Below are 25,595 nucleotides of genomic sequence, written 5' to 3'. Positions count from 1 at the left end.
CACATTAGAAAAGTTAAAAGACGAATATCAGTGTTTTACGTACAAGGAATAGTTGATTTTTGGTCAGTCGCTTTCAAGAGTGAGCATTTGAGTTTTAGAAATACATAAAAGTTCTGGAGCTAAAATAAACGTACTTTTACTGCATAAGTCTTTGGAAATGCACATGTAACCACAATTCTGAACATAACTACTTTATAATGTGTACTTGTCCTTTATATTTTCCAAGTTGCTTTCACTGATTGTGTCTGCATTAATTTATTAATTCATTCTTTGAGCACTTGCCAAACCATGGCTTGTGCTATGAAAAAAATAAACCATTAAAAAAAATGGAACCATTTAGGATTAGTAAAAACATTTAAGCTTCGAATTTGAATGTTTTCAGAGCTTCATTACATAACATTTCAGCTCTTTTTGTAGGTGTGATGAGCTGGTGTCTTTCAGAGGATAGGAAAGGGAGTCCATTTTCTCACCTCTAACTTGAAAACATCCTATAACAATGCCTCTGACCCACTCTGACAGCTGTAACAGCAGCAAGCCCATCTATATTTAGGTCATTGCTCTAAATTGCCCTCTGCCAGCTAAAGGACAGAATTTATACATATCAAACCATGGAAGGAAAGGGCATAATATATTAAAAAAAAAATCCCTCTCTGGTACAAGTGTTTCTTTTAAGAAAACACGTTTAAAGCTTTTAGTTCTCAGTCAGATAGATCACCTACTGAAGTTTTATTTTTAATAATTTAAATAACTTCTAAAAATGTCATAATAAATTTTAACTTATTTTGAATTTATTTGAATTTATCTTGATTTGAAGAATTCCTGCTGTTTGGATAATCAGTGCTCAGAAAAAAAAAAAATTCTTACAGGAGTGGAAAGTTTGTTCCTTGTTTCCTCAAAAGCCTAGTAATATTTTTTAGTAAAGAGTATTTCAAAATAAAAAAAAATTGAAATTATCCTAACAGTTTTCAAATGAAAAGATCTCATCAGATATTTTTAGTCTAGATAGATCTGTTTATGATAAAGTGGCTATAGTTAAAATTATCTTTGTTAAATATTAAGTGTCTTGGAGTAAGAGAGACTTAAGTCTCTCAGTCATGTTCGACTCCTTGCAACCCGATGGACTGTAGCCCACCAGGCTCCTCCATCCATGGGATTCTCCAGGCAAGAATACTGGAGTGGGTTGCTATTTCCTTCTCCAGGGGATCTTCCCGACCCAGGGGTCGAACCCAGGTCTCCCGTATTAGAGGCAGACGCTTTAACCTCTGAGCCACCTATATCATTAACTGTTTTAGTGTATCGATTGCTCAGTAAAAATTAAGCTGTTTATTTTACACAGTGCTGTTTAGACAGACAGTTACTATAGTTTGAAGATAATTACTTGGTTCATGCGTCATTGCCTATGTAGCTGACCAGTACCTGTGGTTATTTTTAAGTCTGTGTTTTCTTTTGAAATATAGAGATGAGAATCATTTCTACAAGAGGGTTACTTACTCATATCAATGGTCCTATTTGACATTACTTCCTTAATGATTTAGAAAATTCAGTGGTGGATTTTACACATGACAAGGGAATATTTTGCAAAGCAGTTAAGATGTGGTGGTGAAGTAGATTTGAAGACAACAGGCCATGACATTGATTTAAAACTAGATTTCATAAAAGTTACTTTGATCTTGACTAAGGATGTGTGACTTCCTGCTGATGTGCAGCTGTCCAGTTACCTTAGCGCCAAGCTCGTTGAAACATACTCTCTGGGTTGTTGACGATTTCTGGGTACCGTCCAACCCTGACATAATGTAAAAACTGTAGATAGTAGTGAGTTTTCAAGTAATAAGAATGTGTTTTCATTCAAGAATATATCTTCGTTCCTGACACCAACGTTTCCTATATTTGTCAGGTGGTTATTTGAATAAGGCACTATGGCTTTAATATTTGCCTTATAAGAAAGAAAATCATACTTGCTGACCTCAGGTCCTCCTTATCAAGTCATCTTTCTCCTTCATCTTTTCCTCCCATTTCATTCTCTATTTTGATGTTTCTGACCTGATCAGGTTGTGGATGACTTACATTTGGAATGTAAATTAGATTCATAAATATTCAGTTTGTAAGTTTTTAAATTGATTGTCCTACAAAATACTATTTAGATGTAAAGGGGATGTTCTTTTTAAAAGAGCAGTATAGGTCTGGTTTTTCATAACCTTGCTTATCATGAACCCTGCTACATTGATGATGTCACTTACTGCCTTTTTTCCTTCCATTCTTCAAGTGTTTATTCTATAATCGGTTACTATAGAGGATAGAAACTGTGTATAGTATGTATGTTAAAAGCAAAAAAAAAAAATACAATTTCATGCAATATATCCAGTTGTCAAACCAGATAGCTGTTATACCTTTTCCCACCCCCATCCTATACTTTAAATTTTGGTGAGATAACCAGAGTACCCCAAATACTTCTTTCCTTTGTGATAATCACATGTATGTTTTGATTAACAAAATAATTTAGGAAAGAAGGGACTTTACCTAATTCACAGTAAAAGATACCACTAATTCAGGCATTGTTTTTCTTCATATTTGGAATTCTTCTGAAATTTCAGAATTTCTACATTGAATACACATGCACAACCAGTCTAGTTTATTATCTTAAGTAATTTGAGAAAATAGCTAACAATATTGATTACAAGTAATTATAAACTAAATAATGTATAAAGTTTTTAAAGTGAATTATAGTGGCTGAAGTTAATTCTGACACTCAACTTTTCCTTGGTCAGGGAGGGATTCAGCATTTCTTTTAGGACAAAAGAATTATAGCAATGTGAAATTTTTGAACCTTGGGCAGCAAATCCTGGCTGTACCACTTCCAATGACGTGACCTTGGTCAAATCATTAGTATCCTTGTTCTTCAGTTCCCCCATCTGTGAAATAGGAGTGATATTAAGATTATAAGACAGCTACCACTCGGGACCTTCTATAAACTGTAGGCATTGTGTATTTGTGCTTTATGGTACACATACTAAAACATTAGTTCATAATTTCAGATAACTGTTTTACACTGCCATAGGCATCTATTAGACCTAATGCTTGGGTGATAGTTACACAAAATAAAGTTGCAAGAGGACATTCAAAATAAAAGGAAGAATTATGTGTTATGAATAGAACCAGAATTTTAAATCTTTTTTATGTCTGTTTCAGAGCAAAGATGGAAAAACTCCACTGCACATGACTGCCCTCCATGGTAGATTCTCCAGATCACAAACCATTATCCAGAGTGGTAAAAAGTATTTCTGTTTGTTTTTTTTCTAAAGTGTAGTAAAAGCATCCACATAATGAATGGTATTGAGGAATTGTCATAGCAGTATACATATTTTTGACATTTGATATCATATCTCATGAAAATCAGATAATGAATTTTAAATGCCACGTACATGTATCTTTTATAGTCGTTTTTTATTTACTTCTGTATTGTTTTGCTTAGATTATTTATATAATATCACTAACAGTACTGGCTTTTAAAAAACATGCTAAATAGAAAAGTAACTCTGCCTTTCCACTGCAATTTATTATATATTGACAAAATCAGTTGCATTTCTGTTTCCTTTTTTGAATATTTTGAACTGTTTTTAGCATTTTCATTTCTTTTCTAAACTTGTATTTTGTATTTGAGTTAGTACTAGACAAGCTAAACTTTTAAATAAAAAGGACTTTTGGGTACATTACTTTAAGGCAGTGTTTCACAAGCCATGTTCCAAGGAACTGTTTGTAAGTAGTATTGATACTTAAGACAACAGCTATTCTCATTTGGCAAGGAAAGGGTAGGAGTAAACTCCTGATCAGATAATTCATGAGGCATTGCAGACTGTCTTCTGATTTTTAAATCTATTAAAATCTTATGCTCAGTTCACAAAATTGCTTCAAGTATAAAATCTGTAATCCCAGTGCCTGCCCCAGTAACTGTGCTGTGGATGAAATCTATGGATTTTATTCCTCCTTTGTTGCAGGAGCTATAATCGACTGTGAAGATAAGAATGGCAACACTCCTTTGCACATAGCAGCGAGGTATGGCCACGAGCTGCTCATCAACACCCTCATTACAAGTGGGGCCGACACCACCAAGTAAGTGCTTGCCAGGTGTTGATGGCTTGGCAGGGAAGTGCGTGACTTTTGTCCTTAACATGGTACTATTGCTTGAGCTTTTTCCTGTTTGTGTTGATGATGTAATAGAATGTTTAATACAATTTCATTGGGTCTTTTTATGTTTTTTATCCCAGTTCTTTCTAGATTATGACTAATATGTTTAAGTTTCCATGTAAAATTTTGTTTGAAAGATGGGTTCTCTTGCATGCTCTGCAGAAATACACACCCTACTTAAATTGATGCTTATCATTCCTATGTGTAGTTTTAAATTTTTATTATACTTTTATATGTTCATAAATGTGTTTTAAATATTCTTTTAAGCTTTCTAAAAATGGTATGCTACTGTATGCTTCATGAAGCTTTTTTTCTACACGCGGTTGTTGATTTAGCCATGTGAATATAAATTTGGGCTTTTTTTCCTTTCCTAATCTCTGTAAGTAACTCTAATTCATTCGTTTTATAAAATTTAATTCTTGTGTAAAGATTTCACAGTTTATTCATTCTCATTTACAAACACAACTTCTGATTTTTTATTGCTAGGAAAAATTACTGCAGTGAACAGTCTTAAGCAAAACATTTTGCCTTGTGGTAATGATTCTTGATGGCAAAGCAGGTGGGATTGTTTTTGCTCTGAGACAAACGTCTAGAGTCATTTTTGGTTGTCCTAATCTGGGGAGAGTGCCACTGCCATCCCATGTAGGTCGAGCCCAGGGACACTGGTGATGTGCTGCCCTCTCCCCAGCACACACACACAGACCCACAGAAAGTCCACAGTGACAGTAGTCTGAGCTCGAAAAACCCTACTGCAAGAGGAAAGTTGCTGGGGAAGTTAAGTAGTTTCTTTTTACTTTATTTAAGTGATTGCATTTTTCTCACATTGTGATAAAGATACTGTCCTCTTTGCTTTAGACGTGGCATACATGGAATGTTCCCCCTCCATTTGGCAGCCTTAAGTGGTTTTTCAGATTGCTGTAGGAAACTTCTTTCTTCTGGTGAGTGGAACCTTCACAGACAAATTATCCTCTTTTATGCTTCCCCCAAACTCCCTTCTATCCTGCTTTTGCAAAATTATATACAAATATGTCCACATATGGATCATTTATTAACCCCTCTTAGAAGATGTTGGGCCCTATAAGATTTGATTTTCCCTTCAACTCTGGGAAAGGTTTTATTTTTCTAGTGATTTCTTCTTTTCTCTTAGTTGGGGAATGGCATGTGGAATATTTCTAAAGTAGTCCCTTTATGTCTGGAAGCAAAATATCTTCATTTGCATGGTTCCTTTTTAAGAGCCAGTGACCAGTTTACAGTCTCTTCTAGGTCTGAAATTTATACCATATTTAATTACTATTTTAAAATACCACAGTCATAGTTTGAAACAAAACAGTATCAGTAGCTTTCTGTTAATATAAATATTACTATAAAGATAATTATGAAAATGCATAGAAGTACTAAATATATGAGATTTTACTTTAAATAGTATTCTATTTGCATGTTACAAAAGTTGAACAAATTTTATACATTATTTAATACTTATGCTTGCTGAAAGAATTATGGGAGTTTCTGGGAAAAATCAGCATATTGTGAGGCAGACCCTTCTGAGTTTTTCTTAATGATACCTTTTTTTCCGCCTTGGCTTTGCTGGGTCTTCATTGCTGAGAGGGCTCCTTCTTGGTTGGGGAGGGCAGGGGCTGCCCCGTAGCTGTGGTGACAGCTTCGTGTTGCGCTGGCCTCTCTTGGTGCAGAGCTCTGGCTCTAGGCGTGCCGGCTCCAGAGTTGCGGCTCCCGGGCTCCAGAGGGCAGGCTCGGTAGCTGTGGTGCTCGAGCTCAGCTGCCCTGCAGCATGTGGGATCCTCCCGGGCCAGGGATTGAACCTGCATCTCTGCTTCTGCAGGTGCATTCGTTACCACTGAGCCACCAGGGAATCCCTTAGTGATATCTTTTAAGTGATGTAATTGTGTTTTGAGTGTTTTTAAGTGTATGCATGCCACAAGTAATCACATACTCATTTATCTATGAAAGAGAATTATAAAACTCTCTTCTCAGTGTTAGTAGTAATCCACGGGTAGCAAAGGAAAAAGTTTACTAAGAAATCATTCATGGGGCTTCCCTGGCAGTCCAGTGGTTACTCTGTGCTTCTCAAGGCAGGGGGTGCAGTTTGCGGTCTGGGAACTGAGATCCCACATGCCGTGCAGCGTGGCACACCTGCCCCCCCAGATGTTCACGTATCTTACAGTTGAGTATATTCACAGAGATGCGTGACCATGACTAAGTGGGTTTTAGAACATTTTTGCTACCGCCCACACCCAGAGAAACTTCATTTGGCATCAGTTCCCCATTTCTTCCCTCCCCCAGCCCTTAGTAATCAATAATATACTTTCCATCCCTAAATTTACCTGTTCTAGGTAGGTTGTAAAGGTAGAATCACCTAACGTGGTTTTGTGACTGGTTTTTCACTTAGAAATGTTCTGAAGGGTCATCCAGTGTTATAAGTATGTATCAGTACTTTATTTCTTTTTACTGCTGAATAATATTCCATTGTATCCTATGACTTTTAAACAAGTACTCTAACATTTGTTTTGAAAAACCCTCAGTCTTCTAGTGGTAATTAAAAAAAATACATTATTAATCTGTTTTCAATTAATTTGTACCTATTTGTAAGTCAAAATTTTGTGTATGATGGGGTGTGATTTTTTTTTTTACATTGTTAATGTAATGCTTTAACATAAAGTAACATGCATATAGTATTATGTAAGATGTATTCATTCTTGTAGGATTTGATATAGATACCCCAGATGATTTTGGCAGGACCTGTCTACATGCAGCTGCAGCTGGAGGGTATGTTAACAAAATTTTTACTTTTTTTTAAGAAAAATGTAGCTGATCATGGCAGGTTTTTTTGTTGTTGTTTCGTAAAATATAAGTCATAGTATTTTATTCACTCTGACCTCATTTGAAAACATACTTTTATACTTACTTAAACCTCCCAATTTCATCATAAAGTTATTGACAGTTGCATCTTCCCATTGTATTTTTCCTGGGTAGTAATTTGGAGTGCCTAAACCTTCTGCTGAATACTGGTGCAGACTTCAACAAAAAAGACAAGTTTGGAAGGTGAGCTGTGGTACAGTTCCTCTGTGGCTCCTGCTTAATGTTATTTGCTTAATGACTTTCTTAAATTATAATTTGGCGTCTGTGTGTTAGTCACTCAGTCATGTCCAGCTCTTTGCAGCCCCATGGACTGTAGGCCACCAGGCTGCTCTGTCCATGGAATTTCCCGGACAAGAATACTGGTGAGGGTTGCCATTCCCTTTTCCAGGGAATCTTCCTGACCTGAGGCTCGAACCCATGTCTCCTGCATTGCAGGCGGGTTTTTTACTGTCTAAGCCATGAGGGAAGTCCTTAATGACTTCCTTAATGAGTTTCTTAACCTTGTTATTTGGCTTCTGTGAGTTAACTAAAAAAAATTCACATCTTTTACATTGTGATCATGATTTGTTGAAAGATTCCAATAAGTAGATAACTTCTGAATATTCATTCTTACCCACAACCTTCTTCCAACTGGGCCCCTCCCATAGCCCCAGCCTACCAGCCACAGTTTTACTTTATAAGCACTATGCACCTTTTATGATGACATTCCTCCGCTTCCTTTATAGCTATGAAAATTTAAACCCATGCTCCCTAAACAGAACCTTACAAGAGCAGTGGTAGTTCTCCATTCCCTCAAGTCATTCTTTCTTAGAGACTCTATGGCCTAGTTTTGGTTCCAGAGCACTAGGAGGGAGGAAACAGGTCACAAATGTGAATGCAGGCTCCCTGTGTAGTCACTCAGCCAGTCCGCATTCTCACTGTTCAGCCCCAGACCTCACTGTTGCTTGCATCTGTGACTGCAGTGATTAAAGCCACCGGGGTCTGCTAAGTTACTTAGAGTGGGCATTGACCCAATGTCTGTTAGAACCATATAGGAAAGGGTGGAAGGCAGTTTGAAAAACAGCTGAGCATGTTATAGTGTGAACAGAAGTCTAATGTTGTATGCATGCAACTTATGCAGTGTTATAAACCAGTGTTACCTCAGTAAGAAAAAGAAAAAGAAAGGTGGCAATATGAGCAAAATTGTGTGTCAAGAGTTTGAGAATTATATCAGAGCATGTGATAAGAGAGAGTATGTGTTGGAAGGAAATGTGTGAATAATGTATCACTGCCTGGGAATGGTATAGTGCAGAGGTCAATAGAATCAGGTGTGGTAGGGAATCAGAAGTGTGTGAGAGAAAAGTGAAAACAACTGTCTGACCCCGCCATTCCTTTGAGGAACAGACTGTTCCCATAAGCCTTCTGACTGAAGGAGCCAGTGACCCAGGAAATCAAAGATCACTTTTTCTTTGGAGTGCAATATTTTTATAGCTAATTTATATTTGTAAGTGTGCTTTTTTTTTTAAGATTTATTTATTTTATGTATTTGGCTGTGCTGGATCTTCTTTGCTGTGTGGGCTCTCCTCTAGTTGTGGTGAGCGGGGCTCCCTCCAGTTGCAGTGGCTTGTTGCAGAGCACAGGCTCTAGGGCATGCAGGTGTAAGCAGACTTTAATCCAGCTCACATTAGTTAGTTTGTAGTGCATGAAGCACTGTATGCTACAGATAGGGCTTCTGAGTTTACAGGCTTGAAAATAATTCAGGATTAATTGCATCTTCAAAAATACTATTACTATATTATACTATTACCCAATGAAGTAAAATAAGTCTTCACTGTCATTTTCCCAGGTATATATTTTAGAAAACAATATGCCATGAAGACTCTGGACTAAATTCACCTTCACTTTTCTGTTTTCTTTCTTCTTCCTCTTTTTTTAAATGAAAAGTCATATGAATCATTACAGTTTTGTAATCTAAATACAGAAACTCCTAAATTTAATAGCATTCTTTTTCATTTCAGTAACTGGAAAGAAATAAGCTACAAATATTCCATCTCTGGTAATTAACACAGTACCCTAGCTCTTCAAAGTGGTGAAAAATCTTCAAAACTATGCATTTTTTGCTTGAGAAATCTGATATTACTGTGCAGCTCTCCCACATAGTTGATATTACAGCAATCTTTTTAATACTTCTGTATTTTTCTTACCATTTATTCCTCTACTGAGACGTAACAGAAGCTGCTACCTCTGTACTGTGAAACATTTGTATTAGTATCAGGGAAGCTTTGTTAAAATGAAAACTATTCTCAGATTGCTGATGGTATTAGGGAGGAAGAAGAACACAAGTTTTCAAGTTTTGGAGCAGAATATGAAGGGTATCATCCATAATTCACTCAAAAAACTGTAATTGTTACTGTCTGAGCTATGAAATGCTTTTAACTGTGTTTCTATCTTATTTTACATTCTTTTACTTTTAACTGTCTTTCTGTCTTATTTTGTTTTCTTAGAGGCTCTCAGGCATCTTGGTTTCTCCTCCTAGCTTTCTGTCTGGCCCTTTGTAAGACTTAGTATATGGCAGAAATCAACCTCCAACTTACTATAAATACAGTATTTATGATTGGGTGGATCAACTGTGCTCTTACTTCCTGGGGTGTGTCCCTGACTGTTTTTTTCTTTTTTTTTAATTTGGGCAAAAAGATCTCCACTGCATTATGCCGCTGCCAACTGCAATTACCAGTGCCTGTTTGCTCTTGTGGGCTCAGGGGCAAGCGTGAATGACCTTGACGAGAGAGGATGCACACCCCTGCACTATGCGGCGACGTCAGACACAGATGGCAAGTGAGTGTCACGTGGTGAGAATGAAGGGTCATTGTTTCCATAGACCAGCACCTTCTAGACGGGTGGCGACTTTCATAGCAAATTTGTATTTCCTTTTTGTGCTCTTTATTATTTCTTTCCCTGGGTGTTTAGTGTGGAAAATAAGTTGTTTTTATAGTTATTCTTAATCATAGTTATTACTACCTGCTTCTACCAGCAACCTGCCTTCTGAACTAATGAGGTGGTAGAAGAAGTATAAAGGTCCCTTTTTGTCCTCCCTTCCAGAAGCACATCTTAGTATCTATCACCTCCAGGCTTTTTCCACCTGACTTCTCAGAGGCAGCAGTGCTGAGTGTATAATCAGGAAAAGGAGAGGCAAGAGGTAGACGGACAGTGCCGTCAGAAGATGGGCAGAGACTGGACTACCAGTGTCCTCCAGAGGCAGAGCGTTCATATCCCCAAGGGATCCCTGTAAATTTGTGCTTAAATGGGGAGTAATTGAACTGGCAGAATTAGACACATAGTTAGTGCTAAATATTACTTAAGTAAATTATGTAGATAGCGAGTGAATAAATGTTGCCCAAGGATGACTTAATAAAAACAAATGAGAGATTTATAAATTCTTTCATAATTAATATTCACCTGAAGTTGGTCAGATGTCCGTACCTTAATGTATATTACCTTCTAGGAAGAAAATGAGCTCATTAGTCAGAGAAGGTATCTTCAGAATCTGTGGTATTCCCCATGAGTCTGAGTCAGTGAAGGGTAGAAAATAAAAATAATGGTTTTGAGGGAAAGATTTTATAAAATATACTTCAAGGAAGTTGCATTTAATAGAGATCTGTTTCCTTATAAAAAGCATAATTTAATGATATTATTCACAAATATTAATTTATTATAAATTCTGTGTCTGTAGTTGCAAATCCCTTTTGTTATGTTGGATTTGTGGTTAAAATTCTAATCTTGAAAGCTCTAGTAAATATGCTATCAGCGCTTTGTGTCTGCTGGTTTTGCATCTGCAGATTTGGGGAGCTGACTATATTCATTGTAGGGTTATGTTCACTTTTTTATAAGGGACTTGAGGGTTCATGGTCTTTGATATCCACAAGCACTCTTGCAACCAATCCCCCTTGGATACTGAAGAATGACTATATTTTCTTTTTGGAGAAATATATAATTTATATAGTTTCATATATATCAGAATAGTTAAATATAGATAATTTTTTAGAGAAGCTATAAATTATTTGAATTATGTTTTTGGGTAGTAGAGCTTTAAAGAAATCTGTGATAAACACTTTGTAAATCAGAAAGTGTTTGGGTAAATTTAGGTAAGTAGATTATTCTCTATTTTATAAATTTTGTAATTTCAAGATTTGATTTATAGGTTTTCCTAAAATAGATGATAGTTAAAATGACTATATCACATCAATAGTCCTTTACCACTGTTCCCATAAACTGCTTATTGGATGTTACCCAATGATGTACATAAATTGCGTTGAGGTCACATAGACACAGAGATTACCCCATGGTCCTCCTGCCCTTAGACAGTTAAACCTGAATTCCTACACAAAAACATAAAAATGACAATGCTTAACCTATACTGTTTGAGATTTGTGGTTTTATTTTAAGCCAGTCTACTTTTTCTTTAGAACTGTACTTAGTACTGAAGTGAATTAAATTGTTAGTTTTCTCAACTAATATAAGCTGTTTTGAGCAGTAGGCCAGAGAGATCTATTACTTAGACACTTAATTCTCAGTATCAATACAAGCAGCCTGATGTACTAGAAAGAACATGAGCTTTATCCAAAAGACCCAGTTTAAGTGTTGAGGTCTTCATATTATCCTCTTTGAGCCTGAGCAAGTAATTGTTAGGCAAAAACTTACTTATCTATAAAATTAGAATGAATCATCCTGAAAAAGTGAAAGTCTTAGTCACTCAGTCGTGTCCAACTCTTTGTGACCCCATGGACTGTAGACCTCCAGCCTCTTCTGTCCGTGGAATTCTCCAGGCAAGAATACTGGAGTGGGTTGCCATTCCCTTCTCCAGGGGATCTTCCCAACCCAGGGATCAAATGCAGGTCTCCTGCATCGCAGGCAGATTCTTTACCGTCTGAGCCACCAGAGAAGCTAGATTCTTTAATATACATGACCTCGGTTTTCCCCACAATTCTAAGAAGTAGGCTTCATTCTCAGAATTGTGGGGAAAACTAAGGTCATGTGTGTTAAAGAATCTAGTGCTGTTTTTGGAGCCTCTCTCTTCTTTTTAAACTATCAGAATCCCTGAGGTCTTGTCTAACACCATCATTTATTAACTCTGATTTGTTCCCTGGGAACTTCTGGAAGCTCTACGCCACAGTAACCACAGAGACCAGAGGCATTCTCTCAGCAAGTTTTGGAGGCTTACATAATAGAATTAAAGCGTTGGTTTATTTTTTCGGATTCCAAGGCTATAAATCCCAGGAATAGGTTAGGTAATAAGAGAATCTGGAATAATTCATTCTGCTGCCAAAGCCAGAGTGAAATGTTTTCTAAAAGGAGAAACAAATTCCCAATGGCTTCAAATACTGTTACTAGCAATGTGTGTCTATTGGTTTCCTTCTTTAATGGTCGATAATGTCCTGTTTCCCTCCCCAGGGAACGTTGTATACACTGTGGGATTTTTGACACGCTGCCATTGGTTCTCTGTTTTCAAAGTGACAAATACTAACTTATTATTAATGTACAGTTAGTAGCACAATTCTACTCTCTGTGTGTCCCTCTATCTTCAATTTCCATCAGTGTTGGAAAAATACATGACATCGTTTCTACTCACCCTGCTAGTTGTGCCCATCATCCTGATGCCTGCAATCGCTATAGGCAGTCATGACTCAGCAAACAAAAGCATTAAATGTATTCAGTACTTATAAACAAAACTCTTTGCCATTTGAACAGAAATAGGGCTGGCTATGAGCACAAGGGTAAGGACCTGGGGCTAAGGATGCTTATTCTGATTACGTATAAGGAAGAAGTCCTCATGCCTTTTCTTCTGTGATAACCACCAGTAACACAGGTATTTCCATAAATTTATGTAGATCGTTTCATGTCCCTCATAGTGTCATCGGGAGAAGGCAATGGCAACCCGCTCCAGTACTCTTGCCTGGAAAATGCTATGGACAGAGGAGCCTGGTAGGCTGCAGTCCATGGGGTTGCTAAGAGTTGGACATGACTAAGCGACTTCATTTCCACTTTTCACTTTCATGCATTGGAGAAGGAAGTGGCAACCCACTCCAGTATTCTTGCCTGGAGAATCCCAGGGACGGAGGAGCCTGGTGGGCTGCCATCTGTGGGGTCGCACAGAGTCGGACACTACTGAAGCAATTTAGCAGCAGCAGCAGCAGCGTAGTGTCATCCGAGTTACAGACCTACTATATAGTCTTTCTGTGTTCAAGTGGTTATAGATACATGTATTTATGAATACATAGATATATTTCACTAAGATACACTTTAGTGGAGATAGATTTTCACAAAAATGAAATCATATTTTGACTTCTAATAGCATTGGGTATTTTTGCCTGTTTTGAACCTTATATAAGTGGAATCATACATTCTTCTTGGAACTTTTATAATCCTTAGGTTTATTTCTAAGTATTTCATATTTTTACTGCCAAAATAAATCTTATCTTTAAATTTCCTTTTGCTATGAAATAGAGAAATACATTTGACTATTGTATATAATTTTGCATTCAGCAGCCTTTTTAACTGTTCTGGTTATGCATGTAGGACAGCATTAGGTTTGATACCTGTACTATCATTGCTGTGAGACCTTGGGTAGGTTACTTAAACTCTGCATTTCATCTGTGAAGTGGGAGTAATAGTCTGACCTATATGAGTTTCACTTCAGTCACTCAATTCAGTTCAGTTGCTCAGTCGTGTCCGACTCTTTGTGACCCCCATGCAGCACGCCAGGCCTCCCTGTCCATCACCATCTCCCAGAGTTCACTCAAATTCACATCCATCGAGTCAGTGATGCCATCCAGCCATCTCATCCTCTGTCGTCCCCTTTTCCTCCTGGCCCTAATCCCTCCCAGCATCAGAGTCTTTTCCAATGAGTCAACTCTTCGCATGAGGTGGCCAAAGTACTGGAGTTTCAGCTTCAGCATCATTCCTTCCAAAGAAATCCCAGGGCTGATCTCCTTTAGGATGGACTGGTTGGATTTTCTTGCAGTCCAGGGGACTGTCAAGAGTCTTCTCCAACACCACAGTTCAGAAGCATCAATTCTTCGGTGCTCAGCTTTCTTCACAGTACAACTGTCACATCCATACATGACCACTGAAAAAACCATAGCCTTGACTAGATGGACCTTTGTTAGCAAAGTAATGTCTCTGCTTTTCAATATGCTATCTAGGATGGTCATAACTTTCTGTCCAAGAAAGTAAGGATCTTTTAATTTCATGTCTGCAGTCACCATCTGCAGTGATTTGGAGCCCCCCAAAATAAAGTCTGACACTGTTTCCACTGTTTCCCCATCTATTTGCCATGAAATGATGGAACCAGATACCATGACCATAGTTTTCTGAATGTTGAGTTTTAACCCAACCTTTTTACTCTTCTCTTTCACTTTCATCAAGAGGCTTTTTAGTTCTTCTTCACTTTCTGCCATAAGGATGGTGTCATCTGCAAATCTGAGGATATTGATCTTTCTCACAGCAATCTTGATTCCAGTCTGTGCTTCATCCAGCCCAGTGTTTCTCATGATGTACTCTGCATATAAGTTAAATAAGCAGGATGACAATATAAAGCCGTGACAGACTCTTTTTCCCTATTGGAACCAGTCTTGTTCAATGTCCAATTCTAACTATTGCTTCCTGACCTGCATACAGATTTCTCAAGAGGGAGATCAGGTGGTCTGGTATTCCAGTCTCTTTCAGAATTTTCCACAGTTTCTTGTGATCCACACAGTCAAAGGCTTTGGCTTACTCAGTAAAGCAGAAGTAGATGTTTTTCTAAAACTCCCTTGCTTTTTCGATGATCCAACAGATGTTGGCAATTTGATCTCTGGTTCCTCTGCCTTTTCTAAATCCAACTTGACCATCTGGAAGTTCACATTTCACATACTGTTGAAGCCTGGCTTGGAGAATTTTGAGCATTACTTTGCTAGTGTGTGAGATGAGTGCAATTGTGCGGTAGTTTGATCATTCTTTGGCATTGCCTTTCTTTGGGATTGGAATGAAAACTGACCTTTTCCAGTCCTGTGACCACTGCTGAGTTTTCCAAATTTGCTGGCATATTGAGGGCAGCACTTTCACAGCATCATCTTTCAGAATTTGAAATAGCTCAACTGGAATGCCATCACCTCCACTACCTTTGTTTGTAGTGATGCTTTCTAAGGCCCACTTGAGTTCACGTTCCAGGATATCTGGCTCTAGATGAGTGATCACACCATCGTGATTATCTGGGTCGTGAAGATCTTTTTTGTACGGTTCTTCCATGTATTTTTGCCACCTCTTCTTAATATCTTCTGCTTCTGTTAGGTCCATACCATTTCTGTCCTTTATCGAGCCCATCTTTGCATGAAATGTTCCCTTGGTATCTCTAATTTTCTTGAAGAGATCTCTAGTCTTTCCCATTCTGTTGTTTTCCTCTATTTCTTTGCATTGATCACAAGAAGGCTTTCTTCTCTCTCCTTGCTGTTCTTTGGAACTCTGTATTCAGATGGGCATATCTTTCCCTTCCTCCTTTGCTTTTCACGTCCCTTCTTTTCACAGCTATTTGTAAGGCCTCCTCAAACAACCATTTTGCCTTTTTGCATTTCTTTTTCTTGGGGATGGTCTTGATCCCTGCCTCCTGTACAGTGTCACGATCCTCTGTCCATAGTTCTTCAGGCACTTTTTTTTATCTGATCTGATCCCTTGAATCTGTTTGTCACTCCACTGTATATCATAAGGGATTTGATTAAGGTCATACCTGAATGGTCTAGTGGTTTTCCCTACTTTCTTCAATTTAAGTCTGAATTTGGCAGTAAGGAGTTCATGATCTGAGCCACAGTCATCTCTTGGTCTTGTTTTTGCTGACTTGATAGAGCTTCTCCATCTTTGACTGCAAAGAATATAATCAATCTGATTTCGGTGTTGACCATCTGGTGATGTCCATGTGTAGAGTCTCCTCTTGTGTTGTTGGAAGAGAGTGTTTGCTATGACCAGTGCATTTTCTTGACAAAACTCTCTTAGTCTTTGCCCTGCTTCATTCCATATTCCAAGGCCAAATTTGCCTGTTACTCCAGGTGTCTCTTGACTTCCTACTTTTGCATTCCAGTCCCCTATAATGAAAAGGACATCTTTTGGGGTGTTAGTTTTAAAAGGTCTTATAGGTCTTCATAGAACCGTTCCACTTCAGCTTCTTCAGCGTTACTGTTCGGGGCATAGACTTGCATTACTGTGATATTGAATGGTTTGCGTTGGAAACGAACAGATATCATTCTGTCGTTTTTGCGATTGCATCCAAGTACTGCCTTTTGGACTCTATTGACTATGATGACTACTCCATTTCTTCTAAGGGATTCTTGCCCACAGTAGTAGATATAATGGTCATTTGAGTTAAATTCGCCCATTCCAGTCCCTTTTAGTTTACTGATTGCTAAAATGTCGACGTTCACTCTTGCCATCTCCTGTTTAACCACTTCCATTTACCTTGATTCATGGACCTAACTTTCCAGGTTCCTATGCAATATTGCTCTTTACAGCATCAGACTTTACTTCCATCACGTGTCACATCCACACCTGGGCGTTGTTTTTGCTTTGGCTCCATCCCTTTATTCTTTCTGGAGTTATTTCTCCACTGATCTCTTCTAGCATATTGAGGTAGAGTGTCATATGAGATAGAGCATCAAAATTGCTTGAACAATACCTGATACGTTACCATCTTCCTATATGGATGAGCCATAGTTTTTAAACTCTGGTTAATGCCTGTCTTATGTAAGCACTGGCTGTTGTGTGTGCCCTGTGGTCAGGGAGAGTCGGAGGCCTCTGCTGACAGGGCCACAGTCCCTGCCCGTGGGTGCACGCTCCTCTGCCAGGGCTCTGAGCAGCCATGGAGCACGTGCGTTGCATTCAGTCCAGAAAAAGTGGTAGGAGTCCTGGTGGTGGAGGGAGAGTAGGAGGAATCTAAGTGGTTTGAGCATCTCCCCAGGTTAAATTAGAGGCTTATTTGGGATGAAGATATTTAATTTGTCTAACAGATGAAGAAAACAAAGTATTTACCAGTGAGTGTGGTTTATTACTTAGGTATTTAGCCACAAATATTCCTCCAGATTTTGCATACATATAGTTAATTTTAGGGGAACGAGGGTTTCATAGAAAATTTCCCTGTCTTAATTTTCTGAGTTTTAAAAAATGAACATGTGTTAACTTACAGTGAGAAAGTGAGGGTCGACTCTCTGCCTTCTCAATTGCAAGTCAGAAGTGAGGTCTAGATTTTCAAGATTAAGCAGTTTTGTGGTCTGGTATTTTATAAACACCCAGGTTAAAGTGTCACTAACTCATTAACCCATGTGCTGAAGCATTTGTAGCAAGGAAAGAACACCTGAAGAAAAGACACAAGGTCTAGTCCTTGCTTCTAACCCAAAGATTGGGAGCAAGTGATTTACTTTTCCTGAATGTCAGTAATTTTTTCATTTGTTAAAGATAATGCTCACAAAGTAGTTATGAAAATTCATACTGCTTTCGCAAAATTTGAAAGACATGGCAATAGAAGTAATTTTATAGTTGTAAATCAACTTTTAGTCTTTGTTTTGCTGTAGGAGACAAGTCATCTAATAATGTGAAGGTAAACTATTATATGATAGGAACTTCTGCATGTATTATGGTTGAATTATTTCAGACCATTTAATGCTGTACACTTGCAGTTAGTCACAGTAAGTAGTGCTTTGAGACTTGCCCTCCTACTTCAGAAAGTAAGAATGAACTAACCTACTTGTTTTTCTTTCCTTAAATAAATCTTTTTTTTCCCTGTACTCATGTATCGGCCAGTTATCTTAAAATAGTTTGTTCCACTGATAGAATCTGCCTTGTATTCAAGTCTTGGTAAGGACAACTATTTCTGCTTTATCATTCACATCTAGAAAACTTGATTAAAGATAGAAAGATATGCCCTTGAGTGAAATGTTTGTGCTTTTAAAGCAAACTTAATAAAAAACATGAATGGTGTTTATTTAGTTGAATTTGTACCTCCATCTGTAAGGTGAATAAACAGAAACCATTTCACCATAAAGGTGAAAAACTATTTGTCCAAGGTGGATGGTATCAAACTAACTCTAGAGATAAATCTTTTAATTTCTAATTCAGTACTCTTTTTTTGGCTATAGTAACAATAACAGTTATCAAAATTATAACAAATTGTGAATCTTAAAGTCCTTTTAAAATTACTTTCTTCATAGTGTAATAGCACAGGAATAAAGTGTATTTCCTGTGAGAAGATCTTTCTTGTTACCTGTATACCAGTTGTGCATTTTTCCCACACTTTCCAGTTCTCTAAAGCAAGATCTTTGAATTCTGATCTTGGTTTTGGGAGGTATTTCTACATCCTTTCTGGAGCTTCCTAATGAGATATCATACTTATTCTGTGGTCCAGATAGATTGGAGCCTCCCACCACTGGGAGTCTAATCTGTCAAACTGAGTAGGCTGACAGGTGCCATTGACGGACAAGCTGTGGATAAAGAAGATTCTCTTATGAACATTTCATTTGTAGTTTTGTGATACATGCAGTCAGTGTCATTTAAATGTTAAATTTATGTAGTATAGGTATATTCATCATTTTTACATTATTCAAGGGTAAGAAAAATTGCCAGTTTTGAGTTTGTTTTTATCATTGGTTAAAATGCAGGATTTAGAATTTTGAAATATCTTACTGTGATAGGTGCCTGGAATACTTACTAAGAAATGATGCAAATCCAGGGATCCGGGACAAGCAAGGATACAATGCCGTTCATTATTCAGCTGCGTATGGTCACCGTCTGTGTCTTCAGCTGGTAAGAATCCTGAGTTCTTGTGGAAGGACCAGTGTGAGTTTACGTTCTGATAACGCAATGACAGTGAGAGTAGATGGATCAAGAAATAGTTGTCTTGTAAGGTCTTTAGATCCGTTTCCATCTTAAACTCACACTGCTTCATTAAGCCTTCTTTCTTTCCCTCTCCCTTTCACAGAGAAGGGCAGAAAGAAGTTAGATCTCTGGAGAGGTCTCCTTGTGTCCTTCCCTTAGAAAGCCCTATGCCCACCTAACATTCACTGCCCCTGCCTCGTGAAACGTTTTCCAGAAGGCATTAAAGAACTGTAACCTTGGCATATGTGAGAAATCATGTCCCTGTGAGAAGATTCCCCTGCATATTTAGGTGTTCTGAAAGGCCCAGTCTGATAGCAGTCTGTCCTGAAAAGGGAGACTCGTCGGCTGCAATGGAACTTTTTATTTCCAATGTGGTCTCATTCCTGAATGTATACGCCATTCACCCAACTCAGCCAAACCAAAAGGCAAGTTAAATGATTCTCAGGTGTGTGGTACATGCCTCACGTTACAGGTTTCTTCATTTAAGTTTACTTATAAAGTAACATTGCTTTCCTTAAAGGGGGAGTAAAATTCAAGAAGGGTGGGTAAAAAAAAGAAAACGGAGGTTGTCATACTCACTATAGCATTTAGAACCCTGCTACAGAAATACTATTTCCTTAGGTTAGTATGGTATTTCTAAACTAGAATCTGAAACCCTTGTATATAGATTTTTGGTCTATTGTACAGTTGTTTACTTAAAAGACTATAAAATTTTGGAGGCAAAGCACAAGTTCAGAAGGGAATTTAACAAAGCCATAGGTAAATAAAGACATGTAGTTTGCATTTATCTCTTTACTATATATGACCGCTTCTTCAACTCAATATTTTTATTTTAAATTTTATTTCAGATTGCAAGCGAAACTCCTTTAGATGTTGTAAGTATTACTCAGTTTTCCCACTTCTATTCAGAGTATTTCAGTATTTGCTCTCACTTGAACTGGAGCCTGTCTGACACATTCCTGGGAACAAAGATGGTGAAATCATGTTTGTGAGGGAGGGGGACGGAGGTGGTTCTTACTTGGTGGCAGTTAAATAGCATTTCTGTCAAAGTCGGATTTTGTAGCCATTCCCTCAGAACTGTTAGTGTGTGGTCCAGATTTTCAGGATAATCCATTCTGTAAGGTTTCTGAGTTTAGTTTTCGTAATATAATGTTTTGGGATTTTTAAATTCATGTTCAAGTATCCACTTGTACTCTAAAAATGGATTTGAACTTGGGGGAGGGGGACGAGGAATAACTGCTATGATACGTCTAAAAGTGCCATTTCTGACATTTAAAATTCTTTTCTTTCTCAGTTAATGGAAACATCGGGAACAGACATGCTGAGTGATTCAGACAATAGAGCAACAATAAGCCCTTTACACTTGGCTGTAAGTACTGCCTTCACAGCCAGCTTGATGGGTGGTTTACTGAAAATATCTCATAGCTGTTTGTGCTGACTCAAACTGGGCCCGGGGACTTTGGGTCCTGATGATGATGGTCGTAGAATTAGAGCTGTGAGAACTTGATTGATGCAGAGAATTCTTTAATGTGCTTTTGTTTGTTTGTCTTTAAAAAAGGAAGGGGGGATGAGTTTAATTTCCCCCAGACCTGCTCTAAGGAGAGAATATGCCTGAGATGTGAACTTTAAAATGACCCGCCCTAGTGGAATGGCTTTGCATTCTTAAGCAGATAATACAGGAACAGTAATTTCTGTGCATTTCTACAACGTTTTGCTTACTTTGTGATTTTGGGGGTGGTAAGAGTGTGTTCACTGGTCCTTTGGTTGCTCATGCTATAGGATTTAGTTTCATGATTTTCTAGCTTCGCTAATGTCCATCACTAAGAGGAGAAGGTAGGAGAGAGTGTGACAGTTAAGTCATATACAGGAATGGATGGTCTTAAGGGTTTCAGGCAGGGCTCAATCTCATTCCTTCTGTGCTGAGAGAATTGCCTTTGAAGCACAGCGTGTTGTGGGAGGTGGGGGACTTCGAGGGCTAGGAGAATTGGGCACTATCACTGTTTGTGAGGCCTCTGGTCTCAAGTGCAGTAAGCTGGTTTAAGGGTCTGTACTTACTGTGTGTCACTAAAAGTTCAGCGACCCATTTGTTTCCTCTCACAAATGCTATCATTTTTTGTCTTAATATCCTTCTGGCGTATTTTCTGACACTGACACGTGTACACTGAATTTTCTGCCTTATCTTTCTGCCCCTTTCTCCCCAGCAGTACTTCCTACCATGGTCTAGATAACTAAGAAGACGTGCTGAAGCTCCTTGCTTCCTTGCCCTTTGGGTCTTTGGAAATACTATCTACTCTTCTAGACCTGCATAGTAAATAAGTCATCTGGAAGTGCAAAGCCAGCATGGAGAAAATAGCCATTTTACTATGGGTGGCAAGAACTGATGTCTGAGCAGATGACGAGGCAGTTCTCCCTGCGTTGTTATCCTCACTCTCACAATAATAGCACCTCATCTCTGAAGCACTTCCTAGGTGCCAGACCAAGCACTCTGTCAAGTTTTTGAATACATTCTCTCCAAAAGTTTAGTTCTTTTAACTAGTCATTTTACTCCGTGGCTATTGCGAAGAGTGCTGTTATGAACAGGGGTGCGCCAAATAGTATTTTTAAGCTGAAATGGAAACAGTTTTGTGATTTTTATAATCAGGTTCAGTGAAATATGGTTAGACCACCACTTTGGCATTTTGTGTCTGTCCCTGGGTGGTTTTCAGAAATTACCTAAGTGATTTTTTTCCTTCTAAACTCCCAATCTGGGACAGCTTGCTGCAGTGAAGACACACCAGCCTGAGGGCTGAGGAAACTGGCCTTGGTTCTGCCTTCACACATGCTAGACACCCGAGCCCCTGTCCTAGCCCTGTCAGAGGCGCCTTGAGGACAGGAGCCCTGTGCACACCATCCTGGCCTCTAGCTGTCCTTCTCTTAGGTGTCATTTTATTGACCTGATATTGAAGAACAAGCCTAGAGGTGATCCTCAGACAGTAGAGCTCAGTGATCTCCAGTCATTTCACCTTGAAGGAGTCAGAAACATCAAGAGATCAGTAAGGCCCAGAGCAGCTTTATCTCCTGGTGGTCCTTTGTGACATTTTCCACAAGAAGTAGCTTAACAGCCCTTTGATACAGTGTGGGGCCCTCTTTCTAGCTAAATACCTCTTTTTAGAAGCAAGTGATATTTAGCACAAACATGGTAGGATCTTATATTTTTCAATTCTAAATGAAAAGTTCACACGGGATTATTTACAGTTTTGCTTGTATGTGCTAAGCTGCAGGTCTGAACAGCATCAGAAAATTACTTGTTCCTTGTCTAAAAGGGGTGACATGAGTGAACAGAGAAGACATTCCTTCCCCACCAGAACCGTCTTTGTTGCCTTTATGTCCTGCTCAGCATCCAGTCCAATAAGCGTGATAGATGTTCAGTTGACATGTTGGTTTTGAAGTGAATTCTCTGGAGAGCCCCTTTTTCAGATTGTGTAAAGGGGGAGTTTCAGACAAATCTTAAAATCTTCTTGCTCTGCTGTACTCTAGGACAGTGCCTAGCACCTAGCAGTTATTCCAGCAGGGCTCAGTTTAAATATTTTTGAAAAGAAAATTTTTGTTTGAAATATGGCACCTTGTAGGATAGGGTCATCATTTGACTTTGAGAAATCACAGGGCGCAAGTGCTGGCTGAGCTTCAGTTGCTACTCTCATGATTGAGGTGTAGTAGCATTCTGCCAGGGTGAAGTGGGGCCCTGAACTATGATGAGGAACTTGGGCTTTGGAATCAGAGACTCAGAGCAAAGTCTTCCTTAGAACCCACGTCACACATCACAGAGTGTCTGCCATAAACCAGATGTTATATACTCGTGAAAAGATCACCTGTCATTTGATCTTGTATTATTTGTGGAATAATCATCCCTAACACTGCAGCCTACTAATTGATTATTAGAAAAATTTTAGTTAACTTTCTTAATTATCAATACAGAAGTTTTGGATCATCTTAAATACAATGACGTGAAGACAAGTTTGCTTACTCCTTTATGTTCTAGGGTTTCTAAGAACTTAATCAGTCTAAATACATGTATTATTTTAATTTATATTTTGTTTGTTCCTAGGCCTATCATGGTCACCATCAAGCCCTGGAAGTGTTAGTACAGTCTTTGTTAGATCTCGACGTGAGGAATAGTAGTGGAAGAACGCCCTTGGACCTGGCGGCCTTCAAGGGCCATGTAGAATGTGTGGACGTTCTCATTAATCAGGGAGCCTCAATCTTAGTCAAAGACTATATTTTGAAGAGAACACCTATACATGCAGCAGGTATGTCAAAGACTCTGAACGATTTTATTTACTACTTTCCATCTAATACGCTCTTCTTTTTCACTTTCTTGTATATTATACTCCTGGTAATTGTTTTAAACATTTTGATTGTAAAAATTATAATGATTCTACTCTCAGGGAAAAGATAACAGCAAGATTATATCACTTTAAAAAATATATTTTCTACTTTAGAAATTGGATAATACTCTAACTTTTGAAGTACTTTTATCAGCAACACCAAGAAAGCACAATACATTTTTACTTCATTTTGATGGAAATTATCTTGGATTGGTGTGTGCTTTCATTTAACAACTGATAAATATTTTACTTACTGTACCAGGGTACTGCATTAAACATTTAATCAGACAGGAGTTACAAAGTGTCTGCCATGTGAGAACTACTTCTCGGAGTGTTTTGTGATGTTGTGGATTTGTGAAAATGGAAAGCCACATAACCCTGCCACTGTGATGACTCGGTACTCTCTGTGTATCACTACAGATAAAGAGTCACCACTCTCTACTGGAATTACTACAAGGCAGTGTTCATTTTAAATAACGAATTCAAGACCGATAGAGGTGAAGAAGTCCTAGTCGAGTATGTTTCTCATCCCCAGTACACTGTGCACTCATCAGTAGCTAGCTGCCGTGTACTGAGTATCAGTGAATAAGTTTAAAAACAAGAAAAAAATGATGGGACTAAACCGAATTGCCTAGAAGAATCCACAAGAATCACATCTAAAATCAGGAAAGAAGGAGAACTTTCACTATCAGGGATAAAAATATTTCCCAGATGCCCTTCAGACTTCTGAACGTCTCAGTGGGCAGAGCTTGAAACCAGCCATTGGCAAAGGAAACTGTGACTGACCTGTCTGATCGTGGTGTCACCCCGTGTCTGGGGGTAGGCTGCCCTTCCGAAGTACATTGCCGCCACCAGAGCACTAAATCACATGAGCATTTTCTTTCTTGCTTAATTCAATGAGTAGTCTAAAATTATATCAAGAAAATGTGGTTTAAGATGGACATTTTTTACTGTATCATTATGTATGTATATATAATTGCTGAAATTTATAAATATCCCTTACAGCAACCAATGGTCATTCGGAATGCTTACGGCTACTAATAGGAAATGCTGAACCACAGAATGCAGTAGATATTCAAGATGGAAATGGACAGTAAGTTTTCATCATTTTTTAAATCAGTTTAAGGATTTTCAGTCTTCATACTTTTGCCCCTATTTTGGTAAGTCTGGCACAGTGTGTAACTAAGCAACATCCAGTACAGCTTTTTAAGTGTACTTTAAAGGTGAGTCACAGAAAGACTTGTTTAGAAAGCAGGCCAGCTCAGTGTGCTCTCACGGGCGAGGTCTCAGTGGTGACGGAGCTGCTCCTGTTGTTGCCCAGGACTCCTCTGATGCTGTCTGTGCTCAACGGGCACACAGACTGTGTGTACTCACTGCTCAACAAAGGCGCAAACGTCGATGCCAAAGACAGGTGGGGAAGGACGGCCTTGCACAGAGGGGTAAGCAGAAGCATTCTTGCCTGAAAGTTTTTATGACCTCATTTTACCTAAAACTGAACAAGGCTGTGTTTCTGTTTCTCTTCATTAAGTTTTTACCAAATAATCTTTACTGTTTCTTTCACTGTCTCAGGTTTTGAACTCTGATTTTAAGCAACCACAAAGCACAACTTAATCCAGAGAAAGATAATATTGAAACAAAATTTAAAAACCCTAAAATCTTGAATAGTCTTATACATTTTTTTTCTTTTCTTTCTTACACATTTTTAATCTTAACTTTTTCACCTTTGAAATATTTTCATTCAATTAAAAGGCCCTTTTTCCTAGTTTTCATATTACTCTTATTTTGAAAAAATCACTGCTGTAACTAAATTCTCAAGCCACTTTCAAAAAAAGTACTCAAAATACGGTAAATGCCTTGCCTGGTGAGAGGACATGGGGAGTATGGACTTGAAAATCCCTAGTTCGCTGTCCTTGGCATGTAGTGCCCAACATAGTGCATTCAGTGGCATGCAAAAATTTTCTTTTCAGGCAGTCACAGGCCATGAAGAGTGTGTGGATGCATTACTTCAACATGGTGCTAACTGCTTATTTCGAGATAGCAGGGGCCGGACACCAATACACTTGTCAGCTGCCTGTGGACACATCGGTGTTCTTGGAGCCCTTCTGCAGTCAGCAGCGTCTGCGGATGCAAACCCAGCCCTGGTGGACAGTCACGGATACACAGCACTCCACTGGGCCTGCTACAATGGTTAAGTACACAGACCCGCATCCCCTGCCCGCTGTGTCGCGTGCCACGTCCTGACTGCCGTGAGAACGTCAGATGCTAGACTGGCGTCTGCAGGTGCTTTCTGAGCTCTCTGCAAGTTAG

The 25,595-nt window shown here is 38.5% G+C and overlaps 1 protein-coding gene across 9 annotated transcripts in view; it reads left to right on the top strand.

Annotated features, from left to right (window-relative positions):
• Window positions 1–25,595, top strand: part of ANKRD28 (ankyrin repeat domain 28) — a 213,084-nt gene that overhangs the window by 168,389 nt on the left and 19,100 nt on the right. For all 9 annotated transcript variants that reach the window (XM_069568331.1, XM_069568377.1, XM_069568341.1 and 6 more), the window contains 13 exons: window positions 3,187–3,265; window positions 3,993–4,107; window positions 5,038–5,120; window positions 6,900–6,963; window positions 7,171–7,239; window positions 9,730–9,870; window positions 18,741–18,852; window positions 19,773–19,799; window positions 20,219–20,293; window positions 23,009–23,210; window positions 24,294–24,381; window positions 24,610–24,727; window positions 25,256–25,475. In XM_069568331.1, the coding sequence (XP_069424432.1) occupies window positions 3,187–3,265; window positions 3,993–4,107; window positions 5,038–5,120; window positions 6,900–6,963; window positions 7,171–7,239; window positions 9,730–9,870; window positions 18,741–18,852; window positions 19,773–19,799; window positions 20,219–20,293; window positions 23,009–23,210; window positions 24,294–24,381; window positions 24,610–24,727; window positions 25,256–25,475 (1,393 nt within the window). The remainder of the gene's footprint in view (window positions 1–3,186; window positions 3,266–3,992; window positions 4,108–5,037; window positions 5,121–6,899; window positions 6,964–7,170; window positions 7,240–9,729; window positions 9,871–18,740; window positions 18,853–19,772; window positions 19,800–20,218; window positions 20,294–23,008; window positions 23,211–24,293; window positions 24,382–24,609; window positions 24,728–25,255; window positions 25,476–25,595) is intronic.

The sequence above is a fragment of the Ovis canadensis genome, chromosome 1 (genome assembly GCF_042477335.2).
Source record: "Ovis canadensis isolate MfBH-ARS-UI-01 breed Bighorn chromosome 1, ARS-UI_OviCan_v2, whole genome shotgun sequence".
Taxonomy (NCBI): domain Eukaryota; kingdom Metazoa; phylum Chordata; class Mammalia; order Artiodactyla; family Bovidae; genus Ovis; species Ovis canadensis.
Note: the sequence above shows the minus strand (reverse complement) of the source record. Positions and strands in the feature narration are given on the sequence as shown.